An 18,745-nucleotide genomic window follows, 5' to 3' on the forward strand; every position below is an offset into this window, starting at 1 on the left:
CCGTATTGGTTTGCCCAAGCTATAAATTGGAGCCAGCTTGGATCCAGCATGGTGTCTTAAAGCACGGCAGCACTTGCGCTAGGGTTGGCCATGCTGTTTCCAGTCTGGTGTGTGAGCACAAAAGCCCATGTTGCATCTCTGCACCGTGTTCCTCAGTGCTCCAAAATTTAGGTGGCCCTTTAGCTTGAACGTGGGGCCAAACACGATCGAGGTTTCATGCTGTGCTGTATCAGGAATAGGTGCATTGTGCAGATTTACCCCACAATTATCTTAATTAAAACTGGCTTCTGGTCTTACAGGTCCTGAAGAATGTCAGCTGTCTCAGTACTCAAAAGTTCACCACTCGCTTCCCAGATTGCCCCAAAATAACAAATGCCAGCTTTTCCCTATGTCCCAGTAGTGGGACATGACCACATTGCGTCAGACCTGCTCCCCCGTCAGACAAGGGAAAAACAGCTCTTGAAGCTCATCATTCCTGTCTAATTTTTGAACTATAATACAAAAGACAAGGGAGGATGACACCTCCTGCTCTTGGCAGATTTAATTCTAGTCCTTCTCCTCCACCACCCACCTGCCCCATGCACAGTCCTAGGGTGACCAAAACCCACTTTCATTTTTCTTTATCAACAATCTCACTTCCAAAATGTCATGTAGTTCTAACTGTGCTGAATTTGGGTGACTATTATCTTTTTCCACAATCACCTACAGACCCCACACAGGCAGCTGCAGGCCATAGAAGCTTGATTTTTAAAGTAACTGGTATTTCCAACAATTTTCAAAAGGTTAGGAGGAGGTATTACTGATGCTTCTTCACAATACTGTACACTGTGTATGTTACGAAACCTGCACAGGCATCAACTTTGAATTACAGTATTGACTTTGGCATTTTACTCTGGATACATCCCCCCTTCTTAAGACCTCATGACAAATGCACTTGTATCAAGGAGACAGCTGTATCTTTAACTATAACGTTTTAATTTTCAGTCTGGCTGCTAAAACAGAAACTGGCTTCAAAGATTTAGCCAAATCCTGGCCTCTTAAAATTCAGTAATAAGATCACAGTGGTTTTGACCATCTCACTTTAATTTAAAACACTTATTGCCCGATGCTGCTTTTACTCAAAAGAAATAATTTCAGAAAATGGAATACCCAATTAATACAAAACAAATCGAAGATTTATTAGCAATCTCTCCCCAAACTCATTATTTAGTAAACTTTCAACAGCTGTTCACTAGAGAGATATATGACCTGCCTTAGTAAATCATTTAGCTTAGCATTCAGTCTCAAAAAGTGACTGCTAACAACTGCTTGAGGGAAAAATAAAATACACAAGCCTGTAGAAGGCAAAGGTAGGATAATCTGATCACTAGACCAGTTTTATCACAAAGTTCACTGAGCGGTATTAGGTATGGCTAGAGAAACCTAAAGTTGCTTTCCTTGCACCTTTAGCTATACCTGAGCACTCCTGCGATTTCCCTCAATTGCCCCATTGTTCCCAGAAGGGAGCCTGCTCCTTGCTTTCCACAGCACGCAGTGGAAATGAGTTCCATGGGCCAATTACACGTTCTGTAAAAAGCTGTTTCCCTGCGCTACATTCATGTTTTCCACCTTTCAGTTAAGTTCTTCAGCTATACAATAAAAAGCACAGAAATGCTGGCTCAGCCCTTCATTAACTTATTTCTAACCCTCTCCCTTCTGTTTCGCCCTTCTTTGAATCTTTTTAGCCTGCATTAGATCTTGTTAGCGAGGGTAACAGTTCCTTAAAGTCATTCCAGAAAAGAACTCACCACCAGAAACACCATTTATTATGCTCCATTCCATTCTCAGTAATTCCCATCAACATTCATTTTTGTGACTGTAACTTTATAGAGCGTTCCCTTATGTACAGTGATATACAAGGTTCTGTTCCGAGCTGACACATATAAAATCTCAGGCATGTGCAAGAAAAGCTGCCTGTATTTGTCTCAGTGCTTCATGTTTATCAAAGTCTGCCACGGCACTGCCTCCTCACCCTGTCAGTCCCAGCTGCAGTTCCTGGTAGCATCCCCTCGACCTCACCAACCACAGGAACCATCGGAGGACTTGGCAAGCATTGCTGCGCCAGCAGGCACTCCTTCTTCTCATGAACGCTTTGTGTAAAGCCAATCCCGATACAAACCACCAGGGTTCACCTTTCCAATTATACCTTTTCTCCTTTCTTTTTTTGTGCCGCAGACTGTTTTACATTACACTTCTTATTCCAAAGAATATGGGTGGGGTGTTTTTTTCTAGAATAAAAAGGTTTTTGTAATAAACCCTGCAAAAATATTTAATGCAATCAGTTCTTTTTTCATTGCCTTACCAAGAATCTCAGATAACGGCAACAGAGCAGCAGAACAACTTTCCTCTGCAGAGATCAGTCTGCACTACTACATAAGGTGGGTGTTGGTTTTTTTTAAATTCTACTTTTAACTGTGAAGTATATTCCTTGGTCACATGCACAGCCTTTTTAGCAAGCACACTAAAAGACGCTCCCTTTAAATCCTTTCACAGAGTAGGCTCTTTTTAAAAATGCCAGTTTATGGTTCATGCTGCTGAGGTGGTCACTTCATTCCCAAAGCCCTTCAGGACACCTGAGTTGAATCCAGTCGGGTGGCTGACGTCAGTTGGCTTCAGCAACTCTTTTGACATGCCAAAAATCCATTAGCTTCATCAGCAGAAAAGAAAGAGCTGACTGGTTACCTTCCCGTTACCATTTGGATCGAACCCTAAGGCAAAGAAACTTCCACATTTTCATGTTTTTCTTAATTTTTCTTTAAACCCCAGATGACTCGGCATGCATATTCCTCCTTCGGCTTCCCATCTCCAACAAACTGCAACGAATGCGTTTACATCACTTTAGATACTCACCTGAAAACAGAATGTTTAGGATGCTAACGTGTTACTTGTGGCCATTCCTTGGGTTTGGGGGTTTGGTTTGGTTCGTGGGCAGGTTATTTTCAAAAGCCTTCGCAGGCTGTAGCTGAACTAATCCTTAAACCTCACACATACGGATGATGTGCTTCGTAACTTACTCTGGCCACAAGCATGCATAAATGAAGTCAACATACAATACAGACCTCTGAAGTCCACAGATGCACTAGTCTAAACATACACTAGGTTACTACGTCAAACGCCTTTCACACCCAGCCCAGCTGATGGGTGTTCATCCCACGTCCTGGACATCCAAAGTTCACGTCCATCCGGTGCTAAAGAATCACTCTTGTTCAGACACGTGACAGGAACCCAACAGAACCCGCGTGAGGGAGACTCCATTTCACGTTAACTTGCTGGCACAGTAAAACCCAGAGAAAGAGGGGCAGAGCAAACAGTCCTTCTTGGGTAGAACTTCTAAAATGTTCCAAGTTTAAATGCAGAAAAATGCATTAAGTATTTGTTTGGATCCTTAACTTCTTTAGAATAACCTAGTAACAAATTACCAAAACTACCTTAAAAACCTACTTGAGGGTAAATTTTCCAGCCCACCCACAATTATGCCTCCAACCTCCTTTAGAATCCACTTCCTGCTTTGATCCATCAAAGGCAGAGGCAGCAAACACATTGAGCAGATTAAGTCCCATTCGCTTTCCCAGACTTCAGAAGATATAGGCAGTCTTCCAATAAGCTAACTGAAGCCAATCTGTACCCTCATTTTTCCATAGCTGGCACCCTAGACAGTGAAAGTCAAATTAAGTGACAACTGTAAAAAAAATCCAAAAAACTGTGTCTAAGTTAGGGAGAACACAGTGGCAACAGAGGTGAATATGAAAGCGAGTATCATTTCCAGCTAAAATGGGCTGCAAGAGCAGCCTTCAGTTCATCGCAGGCACATTGTGCTGACACCCTGTCGAGCCCTACAAAGTACCAGCCTTTGCGAAGTGCTCAGGCAGAAGCCTCATCTCTTCACCTCGCCAACTACTGAAATCTGAAACGACCTCCACGGTTTACTGAACGCAAAACAATTAAGCGTCAGATAGCTGTGGAGTATGCGCTTGCAATGATTATCTGTGTAGTACAGTTTTATCAATGAGTTTACGCATATCTACACATCTGGGAAAAATAACATACATACATTTACTTAGCACACAAGTATCACAAGCATCTCTGCAAACATTTGTACCAGATGCTTGCAAGCTATGAACACGAGGCTTTCTTATTTTCTGTGTACACAAAGGACAGAGTCAAAGTTAATTTTCATCTTTAATAAGCTCATGATTCTTTGTTACTTAATACTCTGTAAAAAGGTATTACAGATTGATCATTATTGCAGTGACTTCTAAAGAACCTGGACAGCCATGAGGCTGAAATTACAGTATCATATACATTATGTAGTCATTGATACTATCTACTACAGCATGAAGAAAAATACTTTTAAAATAAACAGTATTTAACTGAAAACATAGAAATGGAGCTTTCTTTCTTACAGTATGGCTACATATCTATATTCCAAGAATTAACATTTTAAAAAATGCTAGATCTTGAAAGGTCATACATAAAAAGAGTCATGATGAAGATGAACCAGTTTTGCCCAGAAATGCTATAATGAGCACTGCACAGTTTTTCAGCAAATTCTAGTTTTGCCAAGCTTCAAGAGGCAAAAGCCTGAAATGTAAAAGCTTCCAAGTTGTCTAGCTAGTCCACTCGTCTTGCTCTGGAAGGACCAGTGACGCACACTGCTTATAGACAGCCTGTCACCACAACCGTTCTTTGCCGACATGAATGCCATCAGGAATAGACGATTCAGGTCCTTAGGATGCCAGGCCTAACAAAAAACCTCCAACAAATCCGCCGGACACCACGATGTTTTGTTTGATAAATTCTGTTGACTGAGAAGAAAAATAATACTTGTAAAGAACTGAGTTAGTTGTGTCCGATTGTAGCATTTAATACTTAATCACAAGTGCCTGGAAACAAGAATACTAAAATTAGGGAGAGGGGTGCAGGGGAAAGCAATGTGTTTAAAAACATATAAAGCTAGGTGGCAACTGCTGGCACCAAGGGAGTGAAAACTGAGACTCAGCTGTCTTTAACAATATATTTAAAATACAGTTAGTATTTTCAAAGTCAAAATACAGAGGAACTGTCATAGCAATTTCATGCCAATACCACTCTTGTTTTGCTTAAAACAAGACAGATGTTTTACAAACTCCCTTGGCAAAAAAGCATAAGCACCACCATGACTTCGATTTTAATCACATGAAAAACGTTTAAAAACAAACCAACTGTTTTTTGGAAGACTAGATCACTGGAAAAGAAATATACTTCACTCCATTATCAGCCAGTTTCCCAACAACTTCTTTCTACAAGAAACACTCAGGTATAATGACATTTGTGTACAGTGTCTCATGAAGTAATAGCAGAGTATAACACGGTATATCAAACGTGCCATTTCATAAATCCTCCACTTCAAACACTTCAGATAAGCTATTAATACACAATTAGAAGAAAGTAATAAAATATGAGAAAAAAGAAAAAGCTAGAATAAGCTAGAAAACCATCTCTCCAACTTCCACTTCATATTCACATTAAAATGTAACGTAATTGTTATCAGCCTCTGTGCAACTCCATACAGGTTACATCTGAGTGTGTCAGTGTGGCTGCTGTTACACTGTCTGCAGCATCTTCCAAGCCAGGATTCACAGTCACTAAGAAAGCAGCTTAGATGGCCTGTATGAAGTGTGAAAATATGTGGAAAAGGCTAAACGTACTTTTAAAAAAACCCCAAAGACCAAATAATTAAAGTCTTCAAACAACAGAACAAAATAGCCCCAGTGACACTCATCAGTATCACAGGCTACCTCTTTTCAATGTAGTACATAACTGACAGATTCCACAGACAGACATTCTTGGAACTGTATAAAAATGAGATAAAAACCGCAACTCTAGTTACGAAGTAGTCCTAGCTTTTATTCAGAAAGAAAGGTCAGTCTTGTACAACCAAGTAATTCTGTTATCAGCAGTCTAAGAAAATTTGTCTTTTGTCTTTGTAGCCACCATGTTTTAACCACAGTATCTTCAACTTTTTACTGTGTCATGACCCCACTGGCTTTCTTGCTAGCCAAGAATCCACACAGACTAAATGGCAAAGTCAGTGGCAGTCCCTAAGCCGTATCAGCTGTAGAAATGCATTAACTTTGAAGTGTTTGTGTCATCTTTAAGAGTGAAAAAATAGAATGCTAAATGAATAAAAGAGAGACAAATCTGATAACTTTTAATAAAATAATACAGCCAGAGTATTTCTGATGCCTTCCAGTTTTGCACCTGCATTTTCAATTAATCATCACCTGCAGCTGAAGGTAAGAAAAACTGGCTGGTAGAAAAGAGTTTATCACCTTAGGCTTACCTCTTCAATTAAGGTATTGATTTCCGGTGCTGCCTTATTTGCACGTTTTTTTAACTGTTTTTTTGCTTTGTTTACATCTTTTTCAACTCTCTTCCAGTCAACTTGTACATATCCACTATGACTAGCGATCTAGGAAAATAAAGGGTATTTAGTACAATTGTCGTTAACATTTTACAAGTCAAAATACAGTTTCTTAGTGCCTACAAAGTTGGAGGGGTGTGTGGGGTTTTTTTATAGTTACAGATACAGGAAAAGAGATTGTTCAGTTATAGCAGGTACACTGCTTCAAACACTAATATTTTCCACAGTAACAGCAGTTCAAATTAGAACAAGCAACAGCAAAGTTCAGTAGACTCTCGTTAATTTTACCCATTCTCTATTTTTCAGCTATAAAAGGTTTAAATAAAAATGTTTTTCCTTCAGCATTTACTGTAACTTTACTTGTAAGAAAACCACAATCATAGGACAACAATGAAAAAACTCTTTAATTTCAGCTTCTTTCAGAATTGTGGAATTCTGATTTGTGAGAGGGTATCTGGGGCTAATCAGAATCATCCTTAGAAATACTGAAACCCCTTATTTTGCCCTACATCATTTAAAGTGTCCAACAAAAAAGTATTAGATACAAGAGAATTCTCATACTTTCTACAACACAAAGCCAGTGAGTAGAAAAATAACATGGCCTGGGTACAGCACAAGTTCTGTAACATCAGCAAAATGAGTAAGTTTTGGGGGATTGTTCATACCAATTTACACTTGAACTCCCAAATGCTTAAACATCCGTGAGATTTTGCCTTATTTCTGTTACTAAGATTTGATCCTGGAAACAAGTAAGATGTTCTGTTACTTGACCAACACTGACAATCTGACCAATTTCTTTAAGACAATTCACAAAAGAAATAAATATTTAAATGTTTATAAGATCACAGCTTAAAAAAACCCCAAAACAATCAGGCAATTACTGCATGCTCTAGAGAACAGTTAAACAACTCACTGGTTGGGAAAAAAAAACCAGAGAGAAGGAAACCCCCCAAAACTAACGATTACTGCTTATTTAACTGCTAAGACTGATAGATACAGACCACTGACTTTACAGGGTAAATGACTGTTATACCAAAAGTTCTTCATAAAGAGTGAGATTTCTCAGGTCCTTCTTAAAGTCATGTTTGGCAAATTTACGTCACTTATGTAACAGTGTTCTATGGAAACTGTACAATTGGTAAATCAAAGTCACAGATGATGAACTTTCACGGAACACATTTAAATATACAACTTATTAGGTTTGACATAAAAAGAAATGTTTCATACTGCTTACTGGTACTGAATTTTGACTTTCACATACCATATAACTAAACGTAGACCATCTAGCTTGTTTTACTACAGCCACAATAAGTAAGCAAGATACCTTACCACAAATAAGAATTTCACGATCCTGAAAGACTAAAATGAAAAAAGTCTCAGACAGATTTTGTCTGAATTCAAAACAAAGCTCCTAAAAGACCACCTATGTAAGAAAGTAAATTTCAGTTTCCATCTTTGCACAAGATTAAAAAAAAACAATTAACTGGACAAATGCAAAATTAAGTTACTATATTCGTAACGGATTCATTGACCTTGACTGCCTATTGTAAAACCATTTATCCAGAGGGGCACCGGTGTTTATGCAGGGATAGCTAATTAACGACTGTCTATTATACAGTATGAAAACATAAAACTGGTTTTAAAGCTGTACTAGTTGCACATCCAGTCACTGGATGACATACCAGGAACAGAAAAGGCTGTACACTGGGGCAATTTTTCTTTTATGAATTTAACATTATTACAAGAATTTCAAAAAGGCCCAAACATTAAGTCAGTGCCTTCTAACTCATAAAACTGAAAAGTAAATATGGACTGATCTACCCAGTCAACAAAATGTATGAAATGTTAATATATTTGCTTGCTCATTAAAAAAAAAAAAAATCTAAGTAAAAGGACTTTAAAGGAAGTATTTCATTAAGACTAGTTTAATTAGCTCAGTTATCCATACAGTACAAAGATGAGGCATAATTTTTTAATTAAGTTCTGTTTAGCTCTGCAGTAGTTACAACTTCAGTTTGTACCAAAACTCCAGTGTACACAATAAAAATTATACTTTTCTCCCTGAACTTAGCAGCAGAGATCTTAAGTTCTGCTTTTGAGCATTTGTACACATCTATGAAATAAGCAACAGAGATCAATGTTTTCAATGTAAGATCTATAACTGAGAAGAAAAAAAATGTTGTACTTCACTGCAGTGATAGTCAGAGCCTGCGTCGTATTGGCTTTGGCTGCAATCCTACTAATTACATAACTTCGTATACAAGCGCAGAAATAATCCCACCGGACTCAAATGCTGGTGAGACAGCTTTCAATTTTTAGACCCTAATACATCATAAAAAAATTATTTGCTTACAACAGTAAATTTACATAAACACAATTTCTTAAAAGTTCACTAGTATTCTTAAACCCAGCCCCTACAATAACAAACTAAAATAACACTCCATTATCAGTTCCATACTTAAGATAATGAGTCATCTAAGTCTACACATATAGATCACGTCTCTTAAAAAGACATGGGGGTGGGGTACATCTATTTCTGTATATACAGAAATCTATCTATAGAAGTACATATGATAATGGCATAATATATATTATATACATGCATCTCTCTCTCATGTATCACATTAGTAAAATTTATTTTTGTTCAAGACCTTCCAAAACTGTTGAAAAAAAGAATTCATTTTTTCCAAAAAGGCAATTGAAAAATATATCATTGCAGGAATACTAAAAATAAGTGCATCTTTCAAGAGAGAATCTGGATGGGAAGATGTCATTTTGGGAGTGATACTGGAGAGGTATGCTAGCACTTTGTTATTGTGAAACAGTATTAAGACTAACGAGCAAAAAATGTTTAAGAGTAAAACTTTTATATGGCAAGACGGGACAAAAGAGTCTTAATTTCCTCAAAGACAAAAATCTCTCATACTAAAAAAAAGTCCAACTAAGCCCAGAAGATACACGTGAGCTCCCTGTGCTCAGCTGCTTGTGTAGCACACAGAAACCATGCGCACTTTTAAGTATCTTCTGGTATTTAGATAGGTAGCAACCCCCATCACACTCAACCAGTTTCCGGAACAGATCTGACAAGTCTCTAACTTCAATACATAAAGAAAATGAGGGACTGAGAAATGACACAACCTTTTTTTGTAAGAGTTAAACTGCACAGGCTGTATCTTCAGCCGTCATCTGCTAGCACAGCTCCACTGTAACCACTGAAACTACTCCAATTTACAAAGACAGAGAAACCATACCCCTCCATTTCATGTCAAAACCTGCCAGAAATACGGTATTTCTTTAAAAGGTCAACTTCCAACTACCATTTGCTTTGGCTGTTTCACAGAATGTTCCCTCAAAGTCTGCACACATCAACTGTCAAGTGGGATGTTCAAGGCAAAACTGAATACAACTCTTTCTTATTAAGTCCCCACCCCTAGAAGCATGTTGTTCTCTCCACACTTCACTGAAATGCCACATCATCATCATCATCATCATGGCATGGTATTAACAAACCACTCTACGAGATACAGCCAAGGATATTTTAGCATTTATCTTGCCTCTTGTGTTGTTTTCAAAAATTTACTTTTTTTAAGTCAGAAGATAATTTAATGAAGCATTGAATCAATTGTATATTAACAGGATGAGGCAAAATATATTAGTGAAAGCACAAATAACTGACCCCCCCCACAATTTTATGATTAAATAATAGTCAACACACAATGGAAAAACTTGTAATTTTTACGCAGACTGCAGAGCAAAAAGCAATGAAACCACTATTAAGGATACAGGAGTTTAAAAACACAGAAGAGAGAACAGGCACTCATTAAGAGCAACTGCTTTTAACCACTTCATTATAGCAGAACCACGTGAGTTCACACTTCCCTGCTCTTCAGGATTTCACTGAACTGTGCTGTATAAAACAGAAGTTATCCAAGGAAAATTCTGTACTTGTTATGAGAAATGAATTATATTTTCCTTAATACAGTATATGGATATTGCTCTCATACCAGCATATTTGAAAAACTACATCTATTTCAATAAAAAGGATAGCTAATTGTGCTGGATATTTCAACAGCTTAATTTGATCAAAGATGTGATAATAGATCTTCATTTTGAGACTATGAAAATTCTTTAATATCATTTTTATTCTCTTCCTCAGACTACTTTTCATTTAATCTGTATTAAGACTGAAAACCTTTTAGATCACTTACAAAAATCTGACAAATCTTTTTTGCTTCTTGTACAAACTGACACTCCAGAAATGTATTGCTTTCAGTTTGCTACTAGATTTTTTGAAAAGTCATTACATGCTGAAGAAAAAAATACATTTTTTTTTTAATTTCAGGACTGAAATGATTCACTGAATGGGCTTTAGACAAGACTTTTGCCTTCTGTAGTTTTTGTTTTAGCACACAATTACAATGTCAATAGTGCAATCAGCAGTTGAATGAAATCTGCAACTTCAGATAAATCTACAGATAAAAAGGAAGTTTCTAGTCATGTGCTGAAATGCGACTCTGCCCACTCAGGGGAAGTGCTGAACATGTATTCATATGGAAATTAAATTTACAATGTGTGATCTTTAAATGAAAAAATTAAAGACTACGGAAATGTAATTACACTATAGAATTTATGACTCACCTTTAAAATGCAAAACATTCTGAATTAAAAAGAAAGACCACGGCATTTACCTCATTCCCTTCCAAGAGAATGTGGTCTTACTTAATTAAAGATATCGACAACTCAAAATATGAAACTCACTTTTTCTCATGAATAGTATCTCTTTTCAGATACACTGTAAATGAGATCAACTAAGAAATCAGACACTCAAACACATGACAAATAAGTTTTATGTAACGGAAAGCTCTCCAAGCATCACAGCTCAACAAGCAAAAACACTGCGCAAGTAATGTGTTTTAAACAATTTCTAGTCTCCTTTCTCTACAGGTCTTAGTTTTAACTTTTCAGCTTTCTGTAGTTGGAAGTACTAATGAAGGTACCTGCAGGCAACATTCTCTACCTGCTACCCCTGGATGCCAGCCCACCGTTCTGTAGGCTCTTCAGTCATACTTAGGTTAGAATTGTCATTAAAAGAATTAAGACCAGTGGCACACAACACAGGAAGAGGGATTCAGATCCTAAAGTCAACTGGATGAAAGAGGTGACAAGTACTTCAAGATCCACTGTGTGTGTGTATATATATACCTCAATAAATGATTAATTCTTCCGTCATGATCCAGAAATACACATTATGGGCTAAAGACGTCCAAAGTACTCCATCACATTGATTCATTTGCTGGCATAGCGCATCTTGCCAAAAATTTACATCTGTATGGTCTTAACTATTTCAGATTCAGCACCCTTGTAAAATTCATCCCTATGTTCAGGTACAAGCCCAATAACCAGTGATTTCCAGATTCAAAAAGGTCATCAATGTACAATGGTGAAGTGGAATGAATGCTACTACTGTAAAGCTTCGTATCGAAACTATTTCTCTTTGACTTTTTGCATTGTGGATGCATTTCCATTGCTTTTGAGTAACTCAAAATAAAATACACTTCGTATTTGTTGAAAACTTAAACCAAATAGTTCCAGGAGTCCACACTCTCACACAGACTGCTGCAGTTCTATGTTGTAAGTTTAGCACGTGGCTTAAAAAAAAACCCAAACCAAACCTAAACCCAGTAGCGAACATGATTATGAAGAAAGTTAAGAGTACTTCACACAGCTGTGATGTTTTGATGCATTATGCAGCAACAATCACAGGTACTACCCAAATCTTCCAGATCACTGGTTGACTGCAACAGCCATTACAATCAAAGGAGTAACTGGAAGTGGGATACACCTTTCAGAAATCCTCCAGGGTGATGCTGAAAAGATTAAATAAATTAAAAAAATATGTATCTTTAACAGCCTGTCTCAAAAAATGGTATATGATTGAACCTAAGTAGGCACCCGTCTACTTCCTCTGGAATGATTTGAGGAAAAATTACAAGCTCATGGGCATTAAAACATGAAAAAATGCCAGTAAAAAAATTAAGAATTACTTGGCATCTTACAGAAGGGTATGTGAAATTCTCCATCACTTAAAAGTTTCATCATCTAATTTAAAGGCTTTTTGGAAATATGTCCTCCCCATACCACAATACCTGATGAAAAATGGAAATGGTCGTGCCAGGGAACATCATTAAAAATTTTTGGATGTGAAATCCAACTGAACAGAGGAATGCAACGATGCTATCAGAAATCAGCAAAGCTTCAGAGGTTCAACAGATATAACTAGTATAGTACAGCATGGGGAGAAAAGACAAAAACACGGCTTCATAATGGGACCACAGCAAGTGTTCCAAGCAACTGCCAAAGAAGCCTACTTCTTCTAAAGCACTGATAAAATTCTCAAACCTGTTTAATATAAACTCAGCTTAAATTCCTTATCTCCCTAACCACAGGTTTACAGGAAATTCCTCTGATGTGACAACAGTGAATCACATACAGCATCTCAGCTTCTGCACACCGGTTTCTTTTGGCTTACTACAAACTATTTTACAGGACAGTGTAGATTCTGATTCACCATTCATTTTTTAGAACTGTCTTTTGTACACAATATTACAGCTGAAATGTAAGTTTTTGACTGATAAGACTAAAAAGATGAAGTAGATAAGAAGCCTTCCTAATTAAATTTTACCCAACAGCTGTGTTTTTCCTATTGTTTAGTAAATAATATTTGCCAACTTAGAAAGCATGAAATGCTACATACTTGAAGCAGAAGAAAGCCACCACCTACTGCAGTTGCTGCAAGCTTTCCGACTTTCTGGAACAAAAATCCCGCACACCTTAGGAGAACAAAACAAAAAAAACCCAGTCCAATGAAGTTGTCTGCTGAAAAATGCCACACTCTAAAATTCCCAACTACAACTATTATTATTTTTAATTTAACAAAGCAACTGTATCATTTCACATTTTAAAATTTCAAAATCAGAATATTTAATACAAACAATAATTAAGAATACCTAACACAAGTCAACATGAGTAATGGTTGCTAATTCGTGGCTGTCTGATGGCCCCTTTAAAGTAAGATTGAGATCTCCAGACCTCGCCTGCACAGAAAAGCTGTATGCTCCTATTAAATGTAGCATGTTAATAAAGCACAATGTAGTAATATGAAAGTGCCACTATAACAGTTCCCAAATGGTAATTACCAAAAGGTAAATATATTCTACCATCATTTATATTAACTACACAACCCATAACTTAAGTATCTCAGGTAAAAAGAAGATACATCCTTACCACAACACTTAAAAATCAGAGGGGCCCCTCTACTGGGACATGGCCTCAGTCTATTTTTAATGGGATCAAGGCAGCCAGAAAATTAATTATCTTGTTTGCAGTCTCCCCTCTCATATCAAACACAGAGCTGCACAGATATTGATATAGAATAGTTTGGGCAGGAAGGGACCTCTGGAGGTCATCTAGTCCAGCTGCCTACCCAAAACTGGGCCACCTGCAAAGTCCAATCCAGCCTCCAAGCTAAATCAGGTTGCTCAGGGTCCTAACTTGGGCAAGCGCTGAGTTTTTCCAAGGCTAATGGTTCCACAACTTCCCTGGACAACTCTGCTGGTGTCTGACCTGCCCCCCTGCCGCCCCCAGCCCACACACAGAGGGAAATTTTCTCCCCCCCTGCACATGAAAAGTAAATTCGTATTTATATACATGAAATGCATAGAGAGGTATATACATCTACAGATACTGAAACACAGTTTCCAGCTTTCAAGAAGCCAGTTTTCATGGATGCCAGATGAACTATTCCCTGGAAGCTTCAGAGTTTATGTATACACATCTAACTTCTAAAAATAATATTAAGGCTACAGAGGCAAAAAACAAACAAAATAAAAACAACCCCAAAAAATCAGACTGAAAGCTAAGCCTACACTCCTCAAAGCTGTGCTGAGCCTGGACGTGACAATTTCATTTTTGGTCTATTTCATCTTCCAAATCTTGCATAATTCCATTTTAAAAGTCACTCTGCTACTATAATGCTGTTTTTCACTGTACTTAACATTTTTTTAAGAGTACTAGAATAGAGACATTGCATGAATAACAAATACCTTGACATAACTGCTACGGCTGTGGCCATATTTTCCAGTTTAAGTTCTTATCTGTACTATCTAGCTTTCACCATGAACTATTTTAGCACAACTATGCTGTGGTATCTCTCTCCAGTTAACATGAGAGCAGACTTAATTTGTACAAAATGGCTCCAGCTGAATTTAGAGGCAAAAAAAAGTCTCTATGAAATGGGGCTCTTAATGAAAAGTATACTCTGCCACAATTTTTTTCCTTTCTCATTTCTTTTACTTATAAAGTATGTCTTAGCCATAATATCATAACTAGATTTATAAATCTATACTAGCAAGGAAATAAGCTTTTCCATACAAACAAAAGCTATATGCAGTAATTTTCCATTTATTCCTTGTATTTTTAAAGCTCTTGACATTTCCCTAAATCCTTTTCACAGTAACTGGTATGAATAAATGGTGTTTTACCAATACTACAAAACACTTCAGAATGATAAGTCAAGAGTAATGAATTAAGAAATTGTTCACACATGGATAATCTTGATCAATGATAAATGAAATCCCGTTAGAGAGGATACAAATAGCCTTGGAAAGGGATCTTCTTAACACAGTAAAATGTCTAGGACAGTTACAAAAAGTGATGCTCACTCACCAGCCAGTCACACCACCCATCACAATCTGAGTAGCTACAGAGTATTTTTCTACAATTGGTCCTGAATTCCGGCCAAACACACGATTCCACCAATGGTGACGACGTGCATATTCTGTTAAATCCAACACTTCATAGGAATCATCGTCACTTTCATGCTCTTAAAAGAAAAACAAAACAAAAAGAAGTAATTTTCTCAGTTATACAGTAAATTAACAATTTATGTAAAAAAAACAAACGTTAACAGAATTGGTTATGGTATTAACTGGCTAATCCAATGGTTTAAATTGCAGCATACAGGCTACCTATGATCCAGCAGCTCAAAGAATAAAGAATTTTGAGATTTTATGCCATAATGTTCAAGGTAAGGAAGAGAAGACCACAGGGGGAAATAAAATCTATAAAATCCATGACTGGCACAGGAAAGGTGAACAGGGATCTCCTACCTGTTCAAATACAGGAACTAAGATGTATTGGATGAAACCAGCAGGTAGCTTGTTCAACACAAAAAAAGCAAGCCCCTGCTGGAAGCCCGAGTTAACCTGTGGAACAGCTGGCCGCAGGATGCTGTAGATACCAAAAGCTGATGTGGACTCCAAATAACAACAGAAGAAATTAAAGAGGGGGAGATGGACCCAAATGATCTGCCAAAGGCTGTCAGATACAAACATCTTAACCATGGCTAATAAGGTCCTGGGCTGAAAAACATTACAAACATTCTGAGAAAGTAACAATACCTGCTTACCCTGTTAAATCTTTCTTAGATCACCCTGCAGCCAATGGCTTTCGGACACAGGATGCTGGGCTTTCATCTGACCTACTACAATGTCTTTTATGATCTTAAGCAATGTGAAACACGTCAAACTTATGAAAGAGCTCACACATCTCCACTGGACAGACTAAAACTTTGAAAGATTGAGAACCTCTAGCCTAGTGTTTTCCTCAGAGGGCTACACACTAGCATACACTAATAAGCCAAGAAGAGACACTTCTGCTGCTTTTCCACAACAGGTGAAATAGATGAAGCTGGGACTTCCATGAAGCTCCATATTTGCAGTACAATTCCATCAAATTTTCAAAATAGGCATCCTGCAACTCCAAGTTAGAGAACCTAAATACCATGTATACTCAGACATCAAAGCGAAGAGATGGCTTGAAAATTTTTAAAGAAAAATATTTTAAAAGCATTATCATAGTTCTATGGACACACATAAATGAACTAAAGTCTACTTTGGTTAAATAGATTTAATGTGAAATGTAAGTTCAGCAATGATACTGGGTGATTCCAGAGAGGAAGAGAAGTTGAATTACTTCCTAGAATTATAAAGTGAGACTGCAGATATGTAACATTTGATTAAGAATTTCAGCAGCTGTTTTTAAAGTATTACTACAAGTATGGGTAAAAGTTAGAGAATGCAAGAAATACACACGTAGATATGAATTATTTCCCTTTATTATCACCTAAGCGTTCCTGAGTACTAGAACATAAATAGCAAGGCCCATAATGCTCAGAAGGTACTGAATGGCCCTTCCAGCTTTAAGGTATCAAGCGCAAACTGTTCAGCTGCTTTAAGTGGAGGAAAACAAACAGGTTGTCAGAGAGCGTCAGCTGATTCTGCCCCTTCATTAGTATGGCTCGGATCAAAACTCACACAAGTGTAACGCGTCGCGTGGAAAAAGATAACGCGAGCGCACCTTCCGCGGGTGGCCGCCGCCCCCTCCCCGCGGGACAGGGCTGGGCTGGGCTGGGCTGGGCTGCGCTGGCTGTCCCGGCCGCCGGGCCCTGCCCGTGCAGGAGGGCGGCGCTCGCACGGCCGCGGTGCGGTGCGGTGCGGTGCGGTGCGGTGCGGTGCGGTGCGGTGCGGTGCGGTGCGGTGCGGTGCGGTGCGGTGCGGCGCTCCCGCTCCCCCCGCTCCCCCCGCGCCCCGCCGAGGGCCCAGCCCCGCCTCCCCCCGGGACGAGCCAACGACAACAACCTGGCGCGCAGGCGCCCCGCCCGTCCCCTCCCCTCCCCCACCGGCCGCGCGAGCGGCGAGGGGGGGGGCGACACGACGGGGACGGGGGAGGGGCAGAGCCCGGGCCATCCCTCCCCCGCCCCCGGGCGCCGGCACCGGGACCGGGCTGCCCCTCGCCCCCGAGAGGAAGGGCGGCCGCCGCGCCGCGCCTCCTCCCCTCTCCCGCCAGGGGACGGTACAGGATGCGTCGCTGCGGACGCGCCCGGGCCCGCGGGGCGCCCACTGACCTGAGGCGGCGCGGGGCCTCCGCGCCGCCATGTTGGCCGGTGTTGACAGCGGAGCCGGGCCCGGGGCCGCCTCGCTCCGCCCCCCGCGGGCCGCTCTGCGCCGCCCGCCCCGCGCCGCTCCGCGCTCCCCCTCCGCCGCGGCGCCGCCCCCTCTGCGGCCGCGGGGCCACAGCGCGCGTGCGCCCGCCGCCCTCACCGCCCCTCCCCCCGCGGCAGCGCGAGGGGCGCCCGGGAACTCTTCCCCGTGGCGGCGGCGCGGGCAGCGCGGGTCCCCCGGTGCCGCGGAGGGTGCTGGGGCGGCAGTTCCCGGGGGACCGTGGAGGGGGGGCGCGGCGGGGCCGGGTTTGTCCGCGGGCAGCGCCTCGGCGGCGGGGCCCGTCCCCCCGAACCCGGCCGGGCAGGCCGCGGGCCCATGGTGCGGCGCTCCCGCCGCCGTGGCGGCCCGGACGGTCGGGGCCTGGGGCTTCTGGCCTGGGCGGCGGGCCCGGCTCAGCCCGGTGATAGCCGTGCGGGCCGCAGGACGCCTCAGGGTGGCCGTTGCCGCGGGCGAGAAGCGGGGGTGGCAGGGGTCGCGGCTGGACAAGGGGCCGCCCGCGGCCGTAGCTGGGCCGGTTAGGACCGCGCGTCGCCGTGCCGGGGGCGCTCAACGCCCCTAAAAATGAGCAACCGGGAAGGAAGAGCCCAGGCGCCTCAAAGAGCCAAGGTGACATCAATGTGAGCCGTGGAACGTTTCAAAAGATGAAGCTCGGGATCTCCTGGCGCCCTGTACTCCCTCCCTGCTTGTAGCAGTGGGTGCTGCCGGTGGCGGCCTGGCGGGCTGAAGGCCACGCTATTGCGTTTTACTGCTTTTATTTTGGGTTTTTTTGTGTGCAGCTCTGTACAACCTTTATAGCCGTAACTTAGGGGTACCATACAGAATGTACAGCTTCAGGAACATTGCGGCAATATGAGCATCAAGAAAGCAAGAGGGTTCAATTATTATGAATAATAACAGAAAATGGGAAACATACGATTTAAAAAGGTTTACTGTTTCTCATTTGAACTCATGCTGCCAATGCACAAGATGGGCAATTATAATGAAAACAAACCCACTTTTTCCCGTATCATACAGCTATTTTTTCTGGAGCAAGACCCGTGCAACATGCAGACTAAGCACTTGAGATTCTCATCAACCCCTTAATTACACTAACTTTAACAGACACGCAAAAAAAGAATCAAGAAAAACTTCTGTGTAAAGGTACTTCTTAAATCAGCCTTGACATTGAAGTTGGTGTATAAAATTCAAAGTTAGTGTACGAAATAGTGGTTTGGTTATTAACATTTTTATTACAAACATTGGC

At 40.6% G+C, this 18,745-nt stretch overlaps 1 protein-coding gene across 1 annotated transcript; it reads right to left on the bottom strand.

Moving 5' to 3' along the window:
- Positions 1-4,199: 4,199 nt before the first annotated feature.
- FUNDC1 (FUN14 domain containing 1) lies at positions 4,200-17,565 on the bottom strand. Its single transcript, XM_055801815.1, has 5 exons — positions 17,406-17,565; positions 15,167-15,323; positions 13,197-13,272; positions 6,362-6,490; positions 4,200-4,844 (listed from the first exon to the last, which is right to left on the bottom strand). The coding sequence occupies exons 1-5, from the start codon at positions 17,434-17,436 to the stop codon at positions 4,767-4,769; spliced, it is 471 nt and encodes a 156-aa protein (XP_055657790.1). The 5' UTR covers positions 17,437-17,565; the 3' UTR covers positions 4,200-4,766.
- Between the last annotated feature and the right edge of the window lie 1,180 nt (positions 17,566-18,745).

The sequence above is a fragment of the Falco peregrinus genome, chromosome 4 (assembly GCF_023634155.1).
Source record: "Falco peregrinus isolate bFalPer1 chromosome 4, bFalPer1.pri, whole genome shotgun sequence".
Taxonomy (NCBI): domain Eukaryota; kingdom Metazoa; phylum Chordata; class Aves; order Falconiformes; family Falconidae; genus Falco; species Falco peregrinus.